The sequence below is a fragment of the Pavona decussata genome, unplaced genomic scaffold (assembly GCF_977016875.1).
Source record: "Pavona decussata unplaced genomic scaffold, jaPavDecu1.1 SCAFFOLD_184, whole genome shotgun sequence".
Taxonomy (NCBI): domain Eukaryota; kingdom Metazoa; phylum Cnidaria; class Anthozoa; order Scleractinia; family Agariciidae; genus Pavona; species Pavona decussata.
Window position 1 is genome coordinate 1,760,001 of NW_028145593.1, and position 20,927 is coordinate 1,780,927.

Genomic DNA, 20,927 nt, shown 5'->3' on the forward strand with positions numbered 1-20,927 from the left:
TTAAAAACTTACGTGTTAAGGTCAGACATCCGTTGAAATCAGGAACATCGCTACAACAGATGCATGCATGGAGACAACAAATCCTCCCGCTTCTTTGTTTCAGAATAAAAGCAAGACAAATACATTCCGGCCTTCGGAATAACAATTGTACAACCACATTGATGTTACTTAGAAGCGACCGACGATTTTCCAATTTTCCTTTCCAGACGAAGACTGTTATTGAAAATATCCACATAACCAAAGCAAGAGGATATTATACAAAGCTTAGTGACACGAAAAATAGTGATATTCCAGGAAATGAGCTCGATGAATGTGGATTACTTTCGCTATTTAGCGCTCGCTGGTAATTTTCTGAATTTTCGACTGTGCGAAATTCAGCTCGGCGCGCAATGTCTCTTGGGTGAACATGGGCCTTTAAGATCATTCTCTTTCTCCAACACTTGTTGTCTGATCTGATTGGTGTTCAAGATATCATTAGAGTCATTATATTTCATACTTAGTGGCTTGCTTGCCCGGCAAATACAGTCGTTCTTTTTTATAAGGATATTGTTTTTCCGGCCCAGGCTAAATATTCCTATTTTTCTGCCGATTTTAGGCTGAAAATATTCTTGCTATAATCTTAATTATAGCTTATGACATTTCCTTTTCAGAACGTATTGGGCTATCAATTACAAGTGTTTGGTGTCTAGATCTCTGAGATCTGTATCGCGTCACATATGGCTTTTTCTTTTACTTGTCGCCTAGTTTTGTTATTCAAAATTGAAAGAATTTATCTTGAAAAATTTTGCGGTTTAGTTCACGTCTTTTGCATTGTACATATTTTGTACTGCACAAATACATTACATATACCGCTCATCATTGAACATTTGGCTATCGCTGGTGAAGAGTGTTTCGTTTGTTGGCTAGTTTTGCCGTTTAGAGAAAGGAATACTTTTTTTATACAGTTAATAACATATCATTGTATTGTATTTACAGATTTTCAACTCACGAAATTATCTTCTTTTCACAATTTTAACCTCAGGCTTATTCTTAAAATATTCTTAAAATTTCGCAAATTTCAGCCTCGATATTCTTATAAAATATATTCTTATAAAAAAGAAAGAGTGTAGTTCAGTCAGTTAGTCCGTCAAAAATATCCCAAGCAGTTCTTTAACTTGCACAAATGATTAGACTACAACCAACATGTGACCAGTAAGTGCCCGTATCACTTTTCATGTTAACGACGTATACCGTTACTTTGAGGTTCACATGATGAAGACAAAAACATCACAAGCATCTCTTTAACTGGCACAAATGATTAGAAATTGCTACCTGTACCAGCATGTGCGACTGTAAGTCAACTGAGTGATTCGTAAGTATAAGCTTGTTTTCATTCAACTTTCACGCTCGAATAGTCTGCAGACATGTCTCATTAAATATGCGTAAAACGACCGGTTTCCTCATAATGAGATGTAATTTACGGACCGTAAACTCTTCCTTACGGACCGTGAGTGAAGTTCACGGACCGAACGAACTATACGGACTGGAAACAAAGTATTAAGGACGGTTTAATACAGTGAGGATTTATTAGACAACCCTCCTGTAAAAGAAAGAAGGCCCAACCGACTAACTAATTAACGTCTAAACCCGATACCAATCGAGAATAATATGCTGCAATAATATATGGGCCGGAGGGCAATTGTGGCTTGAACCTCACGAGAAGAAGGATTTTATGAATTTTCGAAGCAAAGAAATATAAAACTAACCTTGTTATTTTAGGAAACAACTACAAACAGTGTGCTTTCGGCTGTGACGAAATCGGCTGTTGTCATGAAACTGTACTGACTTCGAAGTGAATAATATAATTTGCGTTACTTTTCCCACAGGTAACCCAAGCTCTATGACCTTTGTAACGTCACGTAATTTGAATTTCACGATGAGTGTTACGCAACAATAGAGCTTGGGATGTCTGTGCTTTTCTTGATTTATGTCAGAAAACTATCATCCATCATCTATTGCGCTAATTGCAGTCACGAGACACACACGAATTGTTTTGTTAGCTTTTTCTCTGTCCTCCGCAACGCAAAGGCCTCTTTCGCGCTCGAGCGTAGGAACTGACAAGAGACTGGAGAGAGTGAAATAACGAGGAGCGCGGGGGACGATGGGAAGAGGACAAGGCCCTCAAAGGCCATGTCAAAAACATCATTGAATGTTTATCAACTGGGAGTACTTCAACCCAGTAGAGTGGTTCAAAGGGGATTCACGAAACATTTTTAAAAGTATGAGTATGGTAATAACCGTTGCGTAATAAGCGAAATTATAAGCTTTTGTATGGGAAAAACGTGCCCTATTTGAAGGCAAGATTACGAATAGTTTAATCACAGGCATCCCAAGCTCAAGCTGTGAGCGATGAACATCTTGCGTAATAGCGGTCATAACCAGAGGGAACCCACACAAATTGTGTGACCGTTTGTATTTTGAATGTATAGAGGAAATGTTAGGGAATGTATGGGAAAGTCGAAAATCTTCCTATTATCGTACTAGATTGCGATAAATAATCTCATTTAACATCAAAATAATCGTGAAAATAAACGTATTGTTACCTTAAATGTGGTGTGTTGTCGTTCTTGAGGTGGACGACGGCGATTCTAGCAATTTGAAGGGTTCGGCGTTGAACGTTCAGGGTACCCAACGGATCGTTTCGGTAAATTATCTGTTCGGAAGGTCCTTAATCCCCTACAACTTTCTGAGGGGAATTTTCACCCCGAACTTTCGTGATATGGAAAATTTAAGGCGTAGTGTTTTCGGATTGATAAAAATGTCGTTTCGGGTACCGAAAAAAGGTCAGCTAAGATTTTCGGAAAGGAAATAAGACCAAAGGTTTTCGGGAAATGGACAAAAATGCCCTAGTAGTTTCGAAAAGACTGAAGTTCCCCTAGAATGACCGAACAGATAAAAATATTATAGCACAGCCTAAAATGAACCTACAGAGCTTTAAAGGCACTCCAAATAGCCTAAAATAGCGTTTCAAAGGATCTGAGAGAAAACCGTCGTTGGGTGCCCCTCAACGTTCACTCGAGTGTAATAGTAGAGAGACAAGGGAGGAAAAATCCCAGTCGGACCGGTCCAGCGGCGAGCCGAAATTCACAAACAAAAGCGTTTTTATGGACTCTTCCCGAACAGAACGGTGTACTTGTGTAAGAGTTAAGGCTGGTTTCCATATGATCGCGGATCGCAGATTGCAGATCGCAATAAGGTCTGCGATCGTCTGCGATCATATGGAAACTACTTCTGCGATCGTCTGCGATCCTGCCATCGCGATCGCAGACGATCGCAGAAGATAGAACCATGTTCTATCTAAAGGTTGGTTTCCATATGATCGCAGACGATCGCTGACCTTATTGCGATCTGCGATCCGCGATCATATGGAAACCAGCCTTTAGAGTTGATGTTAAGGTTTTCACCATGTGATTAAGCGTGATTTAGTAACAGGGATAACAGTTATTTATAAATGCATAAAAGAGAGCCCTACATCATATCCTTAACATCGGCAGCCCAAGCTCACGTTAGGAGATTCAGTTACGGGTGGTCGTTGAGAATTGGAGCGCTAATATTGTAAACAAAATACAATTGGTATTGTAGATTCCGAACGTCAAATTCAATTCAATTCAATTTATTGCTTCCATCACTAATACATTGTTGTTCATGATAATTATACAATACTAAATAAAATAGTGATGAGGGAGTCTATAGAAAAGCAAAAAAATGCTTGAAGTTATAGATCCCTTTAGATTGAGGTCAACTGCAGCTTAGCTAGCTATATTCTTATATTCATATTTACACATCTGGTATTATTACTAGTCAAGATTTCAAAGCTATATTTCATCATTCTTTCGATAAAATGAATGAAACTGTCTCATCTTCAGCGTAATCTTATATGATAGAGAACTTGTAAGACCACAGCGACAAACCGATGATTGGTGCCGGATCTCTTAATTGTAGACCTGGATCAGCAAATTATTTCAAATACAAACTGATCCTAATGGCGGAGGTGGCGAACTTGGCTAGAATAACTGAAATGTATTTTGTTTATTTTTGTTTTACCCGATATTTCGGTTTGCAATACAAACCTTCCCCGGGGGTTCAACGAAAAAAAACAAAAGGTTTGTTTCTCACCTTTGGACTCGCTTTTGCAGCTATCGTAGCGTGAAATTATTGAACCTGTGTTTGCATTTGTTTAAAAATCACGAGGCACGAGGCTTGCATGCGTCACCCAAGTCACAAGACAAGCGAAATCAAGCGACAATCTGCAACTCCTGTGAGGTACTGTAACAGACGCTGATACATATAGGTAAGACCCTTAACTTAAGTAATCCTTCCTTACACAGAACAATAATGGTAATTGTTACTTACACGAACAGGGAAACCTTCCAATTTGTCTCGGCTGCAAAGTGATCGAAGTCATGATGGCTCCCTTCTTATAACATCGTACATTATTGCATCAGATTTGTCTTGGACATGTTTGTGTGTTGGTAATTATAAGGTTGTAAGCGTAATAATTATTGTAGGAACCTGCCACGGATGATGAAAGCAAAGAACAAAAACGAAAAACAGTATAGAGCAGGGAAAGGCTACTTGTGGTGCTTCAATGCATATGTTAGGCTTCTGTCTGTGGGGGACTCTGTAAAAGACGGATGCGGACGGGTGGATGTGGATGGCGGATGGCGGATGGCGGATGGGGGATGGCGGTTGCGGATGGCGGATTAATTTCTTGGTTGAAAAAAAAAAAAAAAGATGGTGATACTGTTAAATTCATTAGTTGATTGTCACCCTCCAAGAAATATTTTGTCTGAATTTTTTTTTAATTAAACGTAAAAGCTTTATTGAGCCCCCCTCTCCATTTACCCCTCCCCCCCTCTCATAAGACCCCTAGGGACATGAGATTTTGGAATTAGTCCCCCCTATTTTCTATTTTTCCTATTAGAAATATTCTTCATGCGGCCCAGTTGGTTTGTTTTTAAACAAATATGTACACACAAATATATAAAAATGTTGGTTTCCGTTTTACTGTTTCGCTGCTGTTTTACTGAGGAGTAAAATAAGTAAGCCCCCCACCCAGCGAAAACGCTAGAAAATGTTTGTTCTCGTTTTAAAACCAAATCAGTCTGAGTGGAACACTGTAAGTTGGTACGTCCACCGTCCGACCAAAAGACATGGTCACATTCATGAGTGGGGAAGTCAGATTAAGTGTTTGGTAGGTGTTATATTTTTTTTAAGTTCAGATTTATTTCATTTATTTTTAAAGGGAAGGATGTGACATAAATGCTCAGTCCACCCTAGTGCGTCCTTATTTGTCATTGTGTATCACGTGACGTACACGACGAATAAAGTGCTTTTAGCTGGTCAGCCATCTTGACTATTGTGTTTATCTTACAGGTCTAACAAGCATTGACTTTAAAACTTTATGTTTCATGAGTTATATAATACCACCTTAAGTAAAATCAATTGGAATAAAAAGACAAAGAATTTGGATATAACATGGCCCTCTTAATCTGTCTACGCACTTGGAATTCATTTTTCGTATAATGATGAAGTTTCTCATAAAAAAAAAAATTGAACAAAAGCTCACTTCCATGAAAACTCTATTTAATCTATGGTACCCTAGGAACCTCACATTATACGGTCGTATAACCATTCTGAAAACTCTTGCACTATCCAAACTTATTTATAATACTTCTATGCTATCGTTTCCATCGTTTTTCATCACTACGGTCAATTAAGTTATCAAATCTTTTATCTGGGGCAAAACAGTGAAAATTAAGCATACGACTATGATAGGTCCAAAAGAGAAAGGAGGACTAAACATGCCTGACTTTGAAATCGTTAACAATTCCCTCAAAGTCACAGGGATAAAACGATTAAATGGCAGTAATCCGGCTACCAGCTGTAGTTACTTTCCTCTGGCATATCTAAAAAACGTTGGTGGCCGATTTCTTTTTGAATGCAATTTCAATCTGAAGTTCCTAAAAGCCCATATACCTGTTGATTTTTATAAAGAAGCCTTGGAAGCTTGGAAAAAACTAGTTTGCTCTTTTCCTGAATCCAAAGAGCAAATACTAGATGAAATTATCTGGAATAATAGGCTTATTAAAATTAATGGATCCTCAGTCTATTACAAGCAGTGGCATGAAGCTGGCATTACTAAAGTCAGCGATTTTTCAAAGGCGACTCTTTCTTAACCTTTAACGACTTTGTATCCACATTTCAGTTAACGACTAACTTTCTAAAGTATTATAGCCTTTGCCACGCGATCCCTCAAATAATAAGACCTACAGCAGAGAAGAGGATGAAACAGGCTAACTTCGACAAAGAATCGATACGACTTACTTACAGCATTCCCTTCAAAGTTACTAAAGATATTAGACTTGCTATCTTTCAGTTTAAGATCATTCATCATATTTTACCCACTAATGCCACTCTTTTCAGGGATTCGCTTGTTCAAAAAGAGCAATGCCACCTTTGTAACGAGAAACAAACATTGAAACACCTAAGTTTCGTAACTTGCCCTTTTGTACAGAGTTTTTGGACTCGATTTTCCCTCTGGTGGAAGGGAAAACCCCTAAATTCAATCACCTTATCAGAACAAGAAATAATGTACGGATTCACTAGAGATCTCTCTTGTCGTCTTGGCTTGAACCTCTGTTTAATTATTGACAATTATTACATCTATACTGCGTCACGAAGAGAAGAAGAGTATATCTGGGAAGCGTATTGTGCTATATTAAAGAGTCACCTTGAAATTGATAAACACAAATCCAAGTTGCAAATAAGTCTTTGAGCCTTTTAATTTTATTTCAATTTTTTTGTATTTTTGCTATATTGCTTTGCAAGGCTGCCAAGTGCAAGCACGTAATGTGTAATTGTGTAATTTATTGCTTAAATTTGAAGTTTAAAAAGCATCATAAGTATTGTGATTATCGTTAGCACCGTATTGTAAGTATTGTAAGTAATTCAGTAGTATCGTATTGTAAGTAACGGTATAATTGTTAGTACCGGAGTAGCTGTATTGTAAGTTGTGTAGCTAGTATGTTGTGTAGGTAACTATAGTTAAGTATGTTTCTTTTTTGTTTTGTAATGCAGTGTCATATAGTAATATTAGTAATCAAATGTAAAAAAAAGCCGTTTCGTTGCCGTTCTCGGCCAAACAACAACGGCCTAGGAAATGACAATTGCCGGTGACTACACGGCAATTTTCCATTCTTTGTATTAACTGGAACGCTATTCCTACTTATTCTGTTCCTGGAGAGTTTCGTTACAAGTTGAACGCGTTGCCTTTATTGCGAAGAATTAGTTCAACTAACGTGAACTTATATTTTCAAGAGACGTTTTCGTTGTCGTCGCGGCAGTAGCTGCTTAAATAAGTTTAACTCCCTATTGGCCGGGATGTCAAGGGGGCTTCGCTCGAAAGGAATGCATTAATCGCCATTGCGAAATGGTAGTGAAATTAAAAATTTCAGTATTTAAAAGGGTCGTAAAGTAGATTGTTGGACCAAAAGGATAGAAACTCCCTTCCGACTTAACAAGGGAAAAGTCTGGGAACGAACCAGTGAATTAAAACCAAGTACTAGCATTAGAATTTGAGCACTTAGAATTAAAACGTTGGCTACCTGTAGTCAAGAACAAAAATGAAGAAACTTGCAGAGGACCACAAGACGCTCAAATTATTTTTTTCTGAATGCGTTTTGTTTCCGGACCTGTTGTACAAGGGCACCCAACGACAGTTTTCTCTGAAATCCTTCGAAACGCTATTTTTGGCTATCTGGAGTGCCTTTAAAGCTCTGTAGGTTCATTTTATATAGCCGCGCTATAACATTTTTATTTATTATTTATTTATTATTTTTATTAATTACTAGGGCATTTTTGTGCATTTCTCGAAATCCTTAGGTCTTATTTCCTTTCCGAAAATCTTAACTGACCTTTCTTCGGTACCCGAAACCAAATTTTCATTAATCCGAAAACACTAGGCCTTAAATTCCCAAAATCGCGAACGTTCGAGGTGAAAATTCCCTTTAGAAAATTGTAGGAGATTAAGGGTCTTCCGAACAGATAATTTACCTAAAAGATCTGTTGGGTGCCCCTGTCTTGTAGTAGAGATGCGCTTTCCAGACGTCACTTTACGCCTAAACAGACCAAATTGATGACAGGGCTGACACTACGGCAAAGGGGTTATTTATTTGAGTCAATAATTAATCGAGTACCACTAGTCTTCTTCAGGGCCAGAGTTACAATGAACAAGAACTCCCCCCCTCCCCCCCCTCCCTGCCGCTCTTCAAAAAAAGGCACCCTGGTTTATTTATTCAGTTATTTGTAAGTTGTTTTTCTTCTACAAATGGTAGGAAATCTACGTGTCATGAACAATGGATTACAAAAGTTATGCTTATGCTAAGTACTATAGCGGACGATTGTCAAATCTAACCGACAACTCAACTGACGATGAAATCAGAGATGTTTATAGTCGTTGGGCAGTCAAGTATGACAAGGTAAGGAGATAAATAATGATGATGATGATGATGATAATTGTGCCATTTATAGAGAGCTGATTCCATGTAGCCACTTAGCGCTTTACAATGTCTAAAAAAATTAGAAAATTTGGTCATTATCTGAGAACCAGGGTCAGCTAGTCGGGTGGAAGGAATTTTCGTGGGTGAAAAGTTTATAGTAGGTTTTCGCCCACGAAAATCCCTTGCACCCGACTAGCCTGCCCCTGGGTCTCCGAGGATGGCGTTTGGTGGTCTGTAAACTCATCTGGCAACGTGTTCCAGAGCATGGATGCCGCAACAGAGAATTCTCTCCGACCGTAGCTTTCAGGTTATTCTTCGTGTTTGGCTAAATGAAGTCAATAGATGATGTGAAACTTTTGAAATTTCATAAAAGTAAACTGCAGAGTAAAGACTGAGTAGCTGCAAGACCATCAAAATTGTGAACACAGCTTAAGCATATTGGGGGAGGGGGAGGGCAACTCGGGGTCTTAATGATTTATTAGAGAGGGGGGGGGGGAGTTAATAACGCTTTTAAGGTAACGCGGTTACACCTCTACGCGTCATTTTAATCAACTATTAACTACTTATTAACTATAGAAACAATGAAGTGCTGTGATTTGATTGCAGGATCTAAGAGAAGCTTGTTGTGTATTTCACAAACCGATGGTAGATTGTTTAGATGTGGCTATGAAAAAAACTTTCCAAGATAAACCAAAAAGCGACATCAGAATAATGGACGCAGGAGCTGGGACTGGCCTGGTCGGTGTTGAGCTTCATAAACAAGGTTACTACAACGTTGATGCCTTGGATATTTCACAGGCGATGTTAGACGAGGCGAAAAGGAAAAACGTCTACAAGAAATTCATCTGCGCCTCCCTCGGGGACCAGCGGACTCCCGGTGTCGAGACAGGTCAATATGATGCTCTGATCTGTGTAGGGACACTTGGCTTTGCGCATGTCCGTCCAACCGGTTTTGTGGAAATGATTAGAATGGTTAAGAATGGTGAGTTAAGAAAGGGTGTAATGGGGGACTGCGCAGGGGCCAAATTTATGAAGCCTCTTCCAAGTTTAAATGTATCTGAATTAATTGCTTCTTAACGATAGACTATAGCTGGACTGGCGATAGGACTTTTGTCAAGAAACAACACTTGGATAAGAGGGTTAGTATATAAACAAACTGTGTTGCTGCGTCGTGAGGGGAAGGGGGGGGGGTGGGGGACGGGCGGGGTGAGCGGAGAGAACAAACGGATGTTTGGTTTTAACAGCTTTGTTGATACAGTAATTCGGCCACCGTAGACATACAAGTGCTGACGTTTACAAGTGTTAGCCTTTCGATCGAATCCATTCTGATTGAATGAAGAAATGATTCCCTTTCGTAAGAGCGTAAAAGCAAATCCGTTCTGATTGAATGAAAAAAGGATTCGCTTTTGAGCAACGCTTGAAACGTCAGCACTCGATTCTCTTAACGGTGGCCAACTGAATTACCCTATCAACTTTGTTGATACAACCAAACATACATATATAAATGGCCAAGTACGAAACGTCGGCGGATGAGTATCAATCGTTGTCAGTGTTGCAGTTATCGTGTTGCGTCTAGAAAATCAAATTCAAGTGACTGGATTTTGATATCTGCATTTGTTTCTTGATCGCGCCAGGTGGACTGATTTGTTTCAGCATGCGCTCAGCCGATAGAGAAGCGTACGAAGAGAAAATGGTCGAGCTAGAAAATCAAGGAAGGTGGAAACTCTTTAGTGAAGGGAAAGTTCCTCATTTTGAGAAGGAAGACATGCCAAGAGAGTGCAGTGCGTTTGTTTACAAAGTCTCCGAAAGCTGAACAAGTTTCAGAAAATTGAACAAAATAACAAACCATAAATGTCGTGCCTCCTTCTGTTTCTGGCATGTTTATTGAGTGTTTCCAAAGAGAGAGGGATGGTAAGATGATGATGATGATGATGATGATGATGATGACAATCTGTTGACAGAGGGTCCACGTCAGAAAAGTGGTTTTCAGTGGGGCATAACATAAATAGCCAAAATTAAGTGAGATGGGTCAAAACTCCGATGACGCTTGTCTTGCTAGCTGTAAACGTGAGATTTCCGGCCGTTTAACATTATCAGGAACACTAATTATTCATCATACTTATAGCACAGAGGTATATATGCGCAGTTTATGACTATGCAGAGAAAGCAGAGTTTACCAAGGGATGTTGAAATTCGAAAAGGAGAGTGCGGTTAGTCGGGCATTTTCCAGATATGACTATGCGACAAAAATTCAAAAAAGCATTAAAGTATAAAAAAACGTATTGCCTCATTGTTCATTGTTTTATTTACTTTTCTAACTTTATAAATACTTATCATTGAGACATTTTATCACATTTTAGCGTTATTGACATTCTTACCGAATTTTAACTGTTTGTAATATATTTAGGCTAAGATTTTTATTTTTTACTCGCACTTGAAAATGGTCTCAGAGAGGTAGAAAGGTCGTGACTTTTTAGCGTGTACTTTTATCATAAAATATGGAATTTTCTCCAAAATTATCTCTGAAAAAAAGCATAAGTTAATTTTATTTGGATTTCAATGACCTTGCTAAGATATTCTTTACCTGCATAGTTCAAAGCCGTACAAAAATACCCAGGGAACTCTACTGGGGGAACACCCTGGCTTGCGTGCTTGGTTCATCAGTGACTGTAGTGATTAGAGTTTTCTCGTACCATCCCGAGATGCGCAGAACATATGCGCAGCTGCAAAAGGAGGCACCGTTCTTAAAGGGAGGGGTTCACGGTTCTGCGCATGTCCATGAATCAAAATTCTTTTTCGCCTTTGCTCGCCATGACCCAAGCCTGTTTAATTTAATTCGTTGTTTATGAACCATTCGGAAGGGAATAGGTAAGTCGGGTGGTAATTTTTTCATATGATTCCGTTATAACTGTAAACATATCAACCGTGGAGTACAATCCACTAGCATTTTCTGTGAAGTTTGGTCATCAGTCATTTTGCTTAGACTAATTATAGAATGTGATTACTGAAGTACATATGAGTGGGATTTTTAAGGCCATAAAGTTGATAAGAAAGAGAAAAAAGAATTTAAATGCATACACAACGGCTGAAATGTAGACCCCTTCCTTTGAAGGAAACCTCCACTCTCGAAACATGTTAACGTTACATTGTTGAAAATACAATTTTCTTTGAAATTTCATTGGAAAACATGGAAATAATATTTCAGTGTCGGAAAAAACATGATTTGATTATCGGCTATTTTTGCTTTTAAATTTCCCGCGCGCCGCCCTCTTGGATTTCATGACGTAATAAGGTTGCTCAATTGTTTTACACAAAAGAAATTCTGCTGAATAACAATAGAGGCAACCATTACACGTCATAAAATTCAAAATGGCTGCCCCCAGGAAATTTAAAAGCGAAAGTTGTCGATAATCATATCTAATATTTAACACACTTGAATGTCATTTCTACGTTTTAGACAAAAATTTAGAATTTAGACACTATTTCCAACGCTTACCCGTCAATTTGTCGTGAGAGTGGAGGTTCCCTTTAAATAATCAGGCCAGAACACCGGTTTTGGAGAAGTTCCACTATTACACGGGTGGTCATATATATTACAATTCTGTATAAAAATCAATCATTCATGTCTGGATTAAAAATATTCGCATACGGCCAGATAGCAATCAATCGGGCGATGGAAAGTAAAAATCGGAAAACGAAAGCGAGTGCACATACACTTTAGAGAATCGAAGAGAAGAAAGACAAAAACTTAAGTGAAGCTTAAGAAACTTAAAAGAAGAAACTAAAGTGAAAACCAATTTTCCTTTACTTGTATTCCTTGGTTTTCCGAAGATTTTACTAAACTTCGTACAGAGACGTTCACTCTTCATTCTTAATCCAATAAGCGAGGGCCAGGATAGATATTTAAGCTTAAGGTGTTCTTGGAGAATTAACCGAGACCACGTTTATTGTAGGGTTGTTGCTAAGCAACGGGAACTGACTGAATGCTACGTGAAAGTATAACAACAAGCAACATGTGCCAAGAGGGGGAGAGGGAACAAGTAACCGTACCTTTTCAAAGCGAGGGAAAACGTACGATCCGAACAAAGCGCGGGAGACAGGTATCCGTTACTAGACAAGGGATAGTCATTCAAGTTACTCAAAGCGCGGGAAATCATGTCTATGGGTAGCGAACGCGAAGGGAAAAAAAGGGAACCATTAAAAAGCGCGGGAAAATTTGACAGGTATTACGCATGAGAAATCACACAACGGGTGCCGCGCGCAAGAAACTGATGTAACCGGTGCAAAGCACGAGAAATCTTCTAACCGGTGTGCCGTAGGGAAATATGCATCAAGTCGATAACGCGAGAAATTATGCCAAATTTTCAGATCTTTTGTTGTCTCTCCTTAGGGAACTCGAAATGGATTCCAAATCCAAGAAATCCGTCACTGGAAAGGATTTGGTTGATAACTGAATCCCGGTGGTTAAATCCGAATTAAGATTTATTGAAATGCGATTTTCTTTGGGGTAGGGAACAGTGTGGAGGGGCCGTAAAAGATCATCTACTAGTTATATTCATTTCTGACTTTTATTGAGAAATATCAACGAATGTTTGGTTTTATCAAAAGAGTTAATGACTAAAGGCTAGCGATTCGAATGCTGATGATCGGCAGCTTGTCGATCAGAGCGAATCGCTCTGACACTGAAAGGACCAATACTTGAAGCATCAGCACTCCAAGCTCTTTACGGTGGCCAAACATTATCTTTATATATCAACACTATTGATAAAACCAACATTAATATTCCCAATATTACCAATATATTACCAATATTAATATTCTAATCCCACCGACGCAGCCATGCATTTACTTTACAGAAACCAAACATGGCAAATATCAACTTTCTCAGCATGTTTATCTCACTCCTACTCACATTCATGTTGATACTGGAATAAAGTCATTTCGCCTTCCTCTAAACCGGTATTAATATAAAAATTTTGCCATATGAATGACACCGTCGTTCATGGTGCGAAGTGACTGCAGTCCAGTGTAGTCGGACTACACTAGACTGCAGTCACCTCGCTGGACTGCAGTCACTTCGTGATTGCTCATCACGCTGTGATTTCTACGCTCTGGTGGGTGTAAAAATGAAACAAAGGCATAAAATAACTGAAACTATAGGAAAATGGTGCAACACTGTTCCTTGGTTCATTCTTTTGCACAGTAGCGAAGCTTTCCGACTTTTGGCGAGGGTGGTAACTCATACACATAAAACCCCTCTACACATTTTCTCACACGAATCTGAACTCTATGGTAACAGCACTGATCGAATCCATGAAAGCACACTTCTCTTGAAACGATGCCTTTTTTTAGTGACGGAAGTGCACCATTAAGCCAGCCCGGTCTGACAGTCGAACATCTGCGACGCGGTATGCAGCTGTCAATCATTCTTGTGTATAAGTTGGACAGGAATCGGTACCAGCCCTTCTTGAGGGAGTGGTCCTTTTTCTCGCCTTCCCCATAGGAGTAGTGCCGACCAGGATCGCTCAGCACGCTAAAGTTTCTACACTCTGGTGGGTCTAAAATGAAACAAAGGAACAAAATGTACTGAAGCTGTAGGGAAAAATGGGAAGACTGGGCTCTTTAAAAAGTTCTCACAGGCTAGGAGGCTCCTCCCTAAGATACAAGCCCTTACACGGGAAGTTTACATACAGTTTTTAACAGAAAAGGTAACCACTTTCACATCTTTTCAATTATGTAGAAACACTGGATCCCTCTGCAGTCAGTATACCGTTTGAATATTTTTTTAAGGACTCTTTTAAATACCTAAATGACGGTTTCCCACACCTCTTCTATATCCCAGCTTTCGGAATGCCTACCCTTTTATATGCTCGGCCGCAAGCCTGAAAAAAAGTAGACTTCTCGGGGAGATTCTCCCCGTGCGTTTAGTTTTGTAAAAGGAGGTTCCCGTGTTCAAATTCATTCTCGTCTATTAACTATTAGCGGTTAACAGAACCTCACAACTCCTCCGCGTTTTCAAAATTAACTTCTTGACTGTCGGACGTCCTTATTCTTTCGAAGCTTTTGACATTCGTCGAGTTGAACGTGTGCACCTTTATTCAATTTTTCCGAAAACCTGCACGTTGGTTGACCGACCACACCAAATTGATCACAGATAAATTTCTGAAATAGTTGCAAAGTTTTAGCGACGTCTGTTCACCCTACCCTTTCACTTTCTTCCCACTAAGGTCTAGATAGGGTAAAATTCTAATTGGCTTTCTTAGTGCTGGTCGAGCGTTCTATCTGTGGCGACAATTCTAACGTTTTGTAATTACCTATTCCACAGCGATTGCCGAGATATCCCGGATGGCAGTTGCACTTGTATGTTCCATCTCGGAACGAGTTCACTGAACATGTTCCATTGTTCAGACAAGGCTCGCTAAAACATGGATTCTGCGTGAAAGAGAACAAAATGTTCACAATCATGTATCCTTAAACTTCCTGTCGAGCCTCCCAAAGATTGGAAATATTTATCAATTTTACTTATTTAAAAAATATTCATTTTGTAAGATGGCAGAAATTAAAACTAGCAAATGAGTGGCAACAATGAAGATTGTCATCACCAGAAATTCGAATTACAAACCTGAATTTAGAAATGGCGAGATTGGCTGTTTGAAGTAAGTCTCTGAGGGTTGCTGTATCTGGTTGATGGAAGAAGTTCACACCAGAATTTCCCTTCACTGTTCGCAACGACCGCCAAGTTGAACGAAACACAACGAGTTTGTTGAAGGCATGTGAAGTTGCAGTCCAAGATGTCATCGACAAAAGTCGTTTTCAGCAGTGTAACGTTCAGATAAAGAGAATCGTCAGACTGGAATCGAACTTGAACGAACTGATCAGAGAGCCTCAGTTCTTTTACAAGGTAAATAAACAGAAGAAAAGCTGTTAGAAATTTCATTGTCTCTTCCACTTTCTGGTACACTCTTTCGAGATGTAGGCTAAGTGGACCTTTTTATGTCATTTTTTATTGTCGGTATAAAACATTAATGATACTCGTAGGACTTCCTCTATAACCATGGAATTGTTTATAATTATTGATGATGCCAGTAATATCGTTGGGATAATTCTAGTTGGTTAGCCTTGTAACGTTCAGATAAAGAGAGTCGTCAAACTGGAATCGAACTTGTACGAACTGATCGGAGAGCCTCAGTGCTTTTACAAGGTAAATAAACTGAAGGAACGCTGCTAGAAATTTCATTGTCCTCTCCACTTTCTGATCCACTCTTTCGAGATGTAGGCTAACTGGACCTTTTTATATGATTATTGTCGGTATAAAACATTTATAATGCCCGAAGGACTTCCTCTATCACCTTGAAATTGTTGTTTATTATTGATAATGTCAGATAATTCTGACTGGCTATCTTAAGCATACGCATCAACTCTTTGAAGTTGTTTTGATGAAGCTATTAAACAGAACGCCGAAATCCAGACTTGAAAAGATGTCATTTTTCAAACATTTTTATAGAATGTCACACATTTTAACATATTATAAAACCGTCCAAACATGTTCTAGACGCATTTGTATTTAATAGATCTTCTAGCGATATACGTCATTTCGTGTGTGGGAGTGAATAATCTAAAACTTAAAAACATCCTGTCCTGGTGTTTCGGTCCTAAACGAAGAATATCGATCTTCTTCCTACCGTCCACTCTGTTTTCTTTCGGTGCATGCAGTGCTATGCCAATAATACTCTAAAAGAGCTGATACTACTGAAATAGTTTTGTCGTTATGTATAGACTGAGAAGATTGGTCTCGTTCTTTCAGCCTCTCTTTAACTTCGGTTTCAAAAACAACAACGTGGACTTGGTTTTTTTCAATATCATCCAGCCATGTCAAGGACATCTTTTGTTTCATACCAACAGGTGACAGGAAATTGCTTTCCATGCAAACTTGTTTGTGAAACTCCTAAATCAAATTATATGCCACCGCAATACTATGTAGCAAGTTTTTTGTTTAAGGGACAAAAGCGAGAACAGTAATTTACTAGTTCTCAAATTTGCCATAAAAATGAATTACATAACTTTATGGTTATTCTTTCTCAGATATAAATTAAATCTATTGTTAATTAAAATGGTGCGGGTCTACGTTCTATTTGTTTCTGTACATGTGTCAGTGAGTAATTAACGTGTGAGTAATTAAAAGCTGTCGGCAGTAGCTTACAAGAGAAAAGAATAGTCTTTTCAGAAAGTGCAACATCTGGCGTGGTTTAGCAATCTGTTTCAACAGTGGCAGTCTCTGGAAAATTTGTTGCGCAGTTATTGGGTCGGCATTAGGTAACATAGGGTGAAGCGGTCCCGACTGATCGGAATTTTCCGATCGTCCTTGTGACGTCATCGTCCGACTGCTTTCACGAAATAAACAAATATGGCGCTGAAGTGCTTTATTATCCTTTGCATTGTGTGATAAATTTGCCGGCGGCCAGCTCTGTTGGGACAACTATTCCTCAGTTAACACACTGAAGGACTGACAAAGCAGATTTTTTCGAGGAGTGGATGAATGTTTACATGCCTTTACCATTTTATCTTTGCCCACCGCTTCACTCGATGTTACTTCTTTGTACTGTTGCAGAGGACACTACATAACATAGGGTGAGGAGGATCCGAGCCCAACTGGATCCAGTCTTCGTTTGGAAAAGTATTCCTCATTAATTTTTTTGACTCAAAAGCAGTTCTTTCGATGAATACATGAATTTTCAACAACTTATGTTGAAGTGTATAAAAATATATTTATTTATATTTTTTTAATGGGGGGACTTCTTTGTAAAAGCCCAAAAGGTTTGCTTTAGTCCTCCTCCCTGTTGTTATGTTAATATTAACTATTGGACAATATTTTGCTATCTTTAATCATGGGAAATAAAACAATAACCACAATCATGCGTGAAAGCTTTGAGGATTTATCTACAGGCTATATTTCACTAAAAACAGCTATAGCTAGTGCTTGAAAACTTGGTTTACCAGGAACTACAAAATTTTAAAACATTCCCCATTTCCCCCATAGCCTACCTTACTTGGTTCTTGTTGCCATGAAGTGGACTACAATACATGTAAGTTAATTTAGTAGCATTGTTTTGGTAATTGAAAGCATTTAGTATTCAACATATGTGGCTAGTTTAAAAATTTAAACTTTTTACAGTATTTGATAACATCATGGGGGTAATGTAACAAAAGTATAATTTCATACATGTATTTACTGAACAGATGAGAAATCATGCTAAATGTGCACCCAAAACAAATCAGTAATGACTGGCGTCTAATTGCTCCATACAGTATCACTAATTATGCTTGATAATAAGGTAAATTAGAATGAAATACATGAGGATGACATGACATGTCATAATATCTTTCTTGCAAGTAAGACCCTAAGAAAATTATATAGAGAATATTACCGGTACATGTATTTAATGTTGATATTGGATCTTGTTGATAATTGTCTCTTCATTTCACGAGTGTCTTTCACACCTTCATTAACTAGTGCATCAATTTTTCTAATAATCCTCTCATCAACAGGTTGACAAAGGCCACTACCCTGCAATAGTAATGAAAGTTAGAATGATAGGATCTTTGTTAATTAAGACAGAACTTGAATGGGAAAAAAAATCTTGTACACTGTTTTTGTGAAATTAATACTCTCTATAGGAGAAAAAGACACAGGCTGCATTTGCATCACTTAGAGAAAAAATTTGATAACATTTATGCTTAATTTCAATTGCTGTATAATGACTGAACATTGCAGTTGAAGAAGTTCCTAGCTCATCTTTTTGTGAAATGGCTGTTTGTATCAGAGGCAAGAAAATAAATATAAATAAATTTTGTGAGTTGTAATTATTGAACCAAAGCCAGTAGGTCAAAGAGGTCCCAACCAGTTAATTCATAACAGGTTTTGCACTTTCCCTTTATTATCTCACCTCTCCCATAAGGTGATGTGCATGGTCTGCCTGGGATGGGAACTCAATGTAGATTCTTTGCTCAGATCTCACTTCTCCTTTTCCCACATCTTTACGCAATCTCTTTGAGGCCTTTTCCCTGTCATGTTTGGTATCCTTTTCAATCTACAGCATAGGGGTTGTTTATTATTCATTTAATAAATTTATTGCATTTTGTAGTGTACAGAATTTAAAAAAATTATATTCCAACATTATATTAGGACACATATTACCCAGGTATTCGTTAAATTCCATGGCATTGAAATTGTTTCAATATTGTAATCTTTAGGGACAATAAAAGTTGCTTAATTAAATTACTGAATATATACTCGTTACTGTTATTATTATTATTATTATTATTATTGTTGTTGTTGTTGTTGTTGTTGTTGATTGCTAGCTTTTCTTCCCTTCAGCACCAAGGCCAAACCATGGTCCTCGATCAGGTACTAAAGAATTCACTTAATTGAAAGAACCTTCCTAAGAAACCATTCCCAGAAGAGGATTTATTTTGAAGCTCAGTGATGTTGATTGAGCCTGGGATCCTCTGAATGTACTTATCCAGCCCTTTTTGATGATGTCAAGTGCTCCTACAACAAAGCTGGCACAATCACTGTTTGCATCTTCCACTTTCCTACTATTATTATTATTATTATTATTATTATTATTATTATTGCAATTGGAGCTCTCCTTAGCCACAGCCACCACCTTGTGGTTATAACTAGCACTGGTTGCTTTTGTTATGCACAATTTTTGAACTCACAAACCTTGTAATCTGGAAATTCTACCACTTCCCTTAATTTCAACCTTGCTGGACAGTTTGCTTTCTTGGGTGGCTGTGCAAGGAATCTGGTTTCTTAACAAAATCTCCATCCTGAAAACAAGAAGAAATATATATATTTAGTGGTCATATAACTCTGCCCTCCATTTTGAAAGAAGCGAAAGGAATAAATGTTTATTGCAACATGGAGGTTAAAACAGTGTCTGGGCATCTTTTATGTCAGTAAATTAGGCATTCATTTCCATTGTTTTGACAATAAAAACAGTTTTGGTGGTAAAGTTGAGATGGTTTCTCTGTTCATGAGTTTTACTAATCCAGCAGTGAATAAAATACTGTGTATGTACACTCACCTCTTCTCTTTGCAGTTGCTTCTTCCTTTTGAGAGCAGCATTTCTATCCTTTCCATGCTGGCAGTCCAAGATCTTGCAGTCCAGGATGTAAAAGGGTACTCCAGTAAATTCTATTTTTTTACCATGGACCTCCTTTGGCTCCTCCCAATAAAGTCTGTGATTTCCTTTCCTGTAATCTAGGCACAGTGTTATAGTTTGAAAATCAATCGACCACATTGCAAGCATTGATATCTCTATATTGGTGCCTGTTGTTATTTAAAAAAATTGTTTGAATTTTGGACATGATACCAAGACCAGAAAGGGCATGCATGTGATCATGAAAGACTACAAACTGCAATTTAATAGGAATTATGTCTCTGGTGTGTACCCAGCAACAAATTATATAGCATCTATGGTGACATTTGCATTTACAACTATGCAATTGTTGTATCCAGACTTCTGAAATAATCCAACCACATTATTAACAATTTGAGTAAACCTAAGCAGAAGTTTTCCTCTTTTTTTTTTCCAACCATTTGATCCTTTCATCAGCCTCTCCAGGGCGTGGCAATGGGAAGGGGGGGGGGGGGGGGGGGGAGGGGGCTGGGGTGGATTTGTTGTAAGGGGCATTCTCCTGGAATTGAATTTGTAAAGTCACCAAAGATTCTAATAACAAAAGAGCACTGTCCAGAGTGAAGTTCCTAATTTTCACTAACACTTTATTCATCTAATTGAAGTTTTGTGTATGTGAGGAACTCCATAATTCAAAAAAAGGATCACAACATGTTAAGTTAAAGGAAGGATTATGTTGTTATTGTTGTAAGAAGTGTCTCAGTGTCATCCTGTGGATTCTAAATCCATTGATTTTCTTTTTTAATTATTATTATTCCAAAGGTTAGATCCCCACATTTGCAGCAATTGACAGGACTCAGCAGAACTGTATTATGGGGGCAAAAGTTAACCAAAAATTAATAAATATTAACTCACCATGATTTCCAAAGTTACCAGTACCCTTGTAACAGGAAAACTTTATAGTATTTTTCGTTTCAAAACTTGAAATTAGCTTTGCGACCTGATCCATAGAAGAAACGTAGCAGGTTCTTTCGGGAATTTGTTCGCAAGGAGCACAGTCATCATAATTTTCTGCCATTATCAAGACGCGAACTACGCAAAGGTAAATTACAACTCAAATCTCCCGCCAGATTTTCCCGGGTTTCCGCTAAAAAAGGCAGTTCAGCGGAAGAAGGGGGTTAAAAATTAACAGCCAAAAGCCAGCCCAAGTAGGGGAAGGGATGGTAATTGCTACTCTTCCCAAATA

General features: G+C 38.3%; 3 protein-coding genes and 2 long non-coding RNA genes across 7 annotated transcripts in view; 2 read left to right on the forward strand and 3 right to left on the reverse strand.

The window, feature by feature from the left end:
* LOC146462876 (uncharacterized) overlaps positions 1–5,740 on the reverse strand; it is a 15,093-nt gene extending 9,353 nt beyond the window's left edge. The window contains exon 1 of one of the 2 annotated variants that reach the window (XM_085085046.1): positions 4,393–5,740. The gene's annotated coding sequence lies outside the window, so the exon portion shown is untranslated. Of the gene's footprint in view, positions 1–1,745; positions 1,867–4,392 lie in introns of those variants that run through there. The other variant, XM_085085045.1, reaches the window with a different exon arrangement.
* LOC146462877 (methyltransferase-like protein 27) lies at positions 4,190–10,802 on the forward strand. The gene is made up of 4 exons (XM_085085052.1): positions 4,190–4,330; positions 8,376–8,519; positions 9,147–9,522; positions 10,175–10,802. The coding sequence occupies exons 2-4, from the start codon at positions 8,397–8,399 to the stop codon at positions 10,351–10,353; spliced, it is 678 nt and encodes a 225-aa protein (XP_084941178.1). The 5' UTR covers positions 4,190–4,330; positions 8,376–8,396; the 3' UTR covers positions 10,354–10,802.
* A 2,925-nt stretch (positions 10,803–13,727) lies between these two features.
* On the reverse strand, positions 13,728–15,477 carry LOC146462878 (uncharacterized). The gene is made up of 3 exons (XM_085085183.1): positions 15,180–15,477; positions 14,855–15,010; positions 13,728–14,098 (listed from the first exon to the last, which is right to left on the reverse strand). Exons 1-3 carry the CDS (start codon positions 15,475–15,477, stop codon positions 13,728–13,730), a joined length of 825 nt encoding a protein of 274 aa, XP_084941309.1.
* Positions 15,478–16,831: 1,354 nt separating this feature from the next.
* LOC146462879 (uncharacterized) lies at positions 16,832–18,511 on the forward strand. Its single transcript, XR_014857033.1, has 3 exons — positions 16,832–17,168; positions 17,578–17,623; positions 18,087–18,511. It is a non-coding gene; the product is annotated as an uncharacterized LOC146462879 (long non-coding RNA).
* An 11-nt stretch (positions 18,512–18,522) lies between these two features.
* On the reverse strand, positions 18,523–19,769 carry LOC146462880 (uncharacterized). 2 transcript variants are annotated; one of them, XR_014857030.1, is made up of 3 exons: positions 19,631–19,769; positions 19,267–19,373; positions 18,523–18,628 (listed from the first exon to the last, which is right to left on the reverse strand). It is a non-coding gene; the product is annotated as an uncharacterized LOC146462880 (long non-coding RNA). The 2 variants fall into 2 exon arrangements; XR_014857029.1 differs by lacking the exon at positions 18,523–18,628 and having other exon boundaries at positions 18,919–19,373.
* Positions 19,770–20,927: the final 1,158 nt, after the last annotated feature.

Excerpts from the sequence above, each read along its gene's own strand:
- LOC146462878 (XM_085085183.1), bottom strand. The coding sequence starts at position 15,477 with ATGAAATTTCTAACAGCTTTTCTTCTGTTTATTTACCTTGTAAAAGAA. Across the intron at positions 15,011-15,179 it reads TACTTCAAACAGCCAATCTC|GATACATGATTGTGAACATT; the intron begins GCCATTTCTAAA and ends AGGAAGTTTAAG. Across the intron at positions 14,099-14,854 it reads CGGCAATCGCTGTGGAATAG|ACCCACCAGAGTGTAGAAAC; the intron begins GTAATTACAAAA and ends GTTTCATTTTAG.
- LOC146462877 (XM_085085052.1), top strand. The coding sequence starts at position 8,397 with ATGGATTACAAAAGTTATGCTTATGCTAAGTACTATAGCGGACGATTG. Across the intron at positions 8,520-9,146 it reads GGGCAGTCAAGTATGACAAG|GATCTAAGAGAAGCTTGTTG; the intron begins GTAAGGAGATAA and ends ATTTGATTGCAG. Across the intron at positions 9,523-10,174 it reads GATTAGAATGGTTAAGAATG|GTGGACTGATTTGTTTCAGC; the intron begins GTGAGTTAAGAA and ends TGATCGCGCCAG.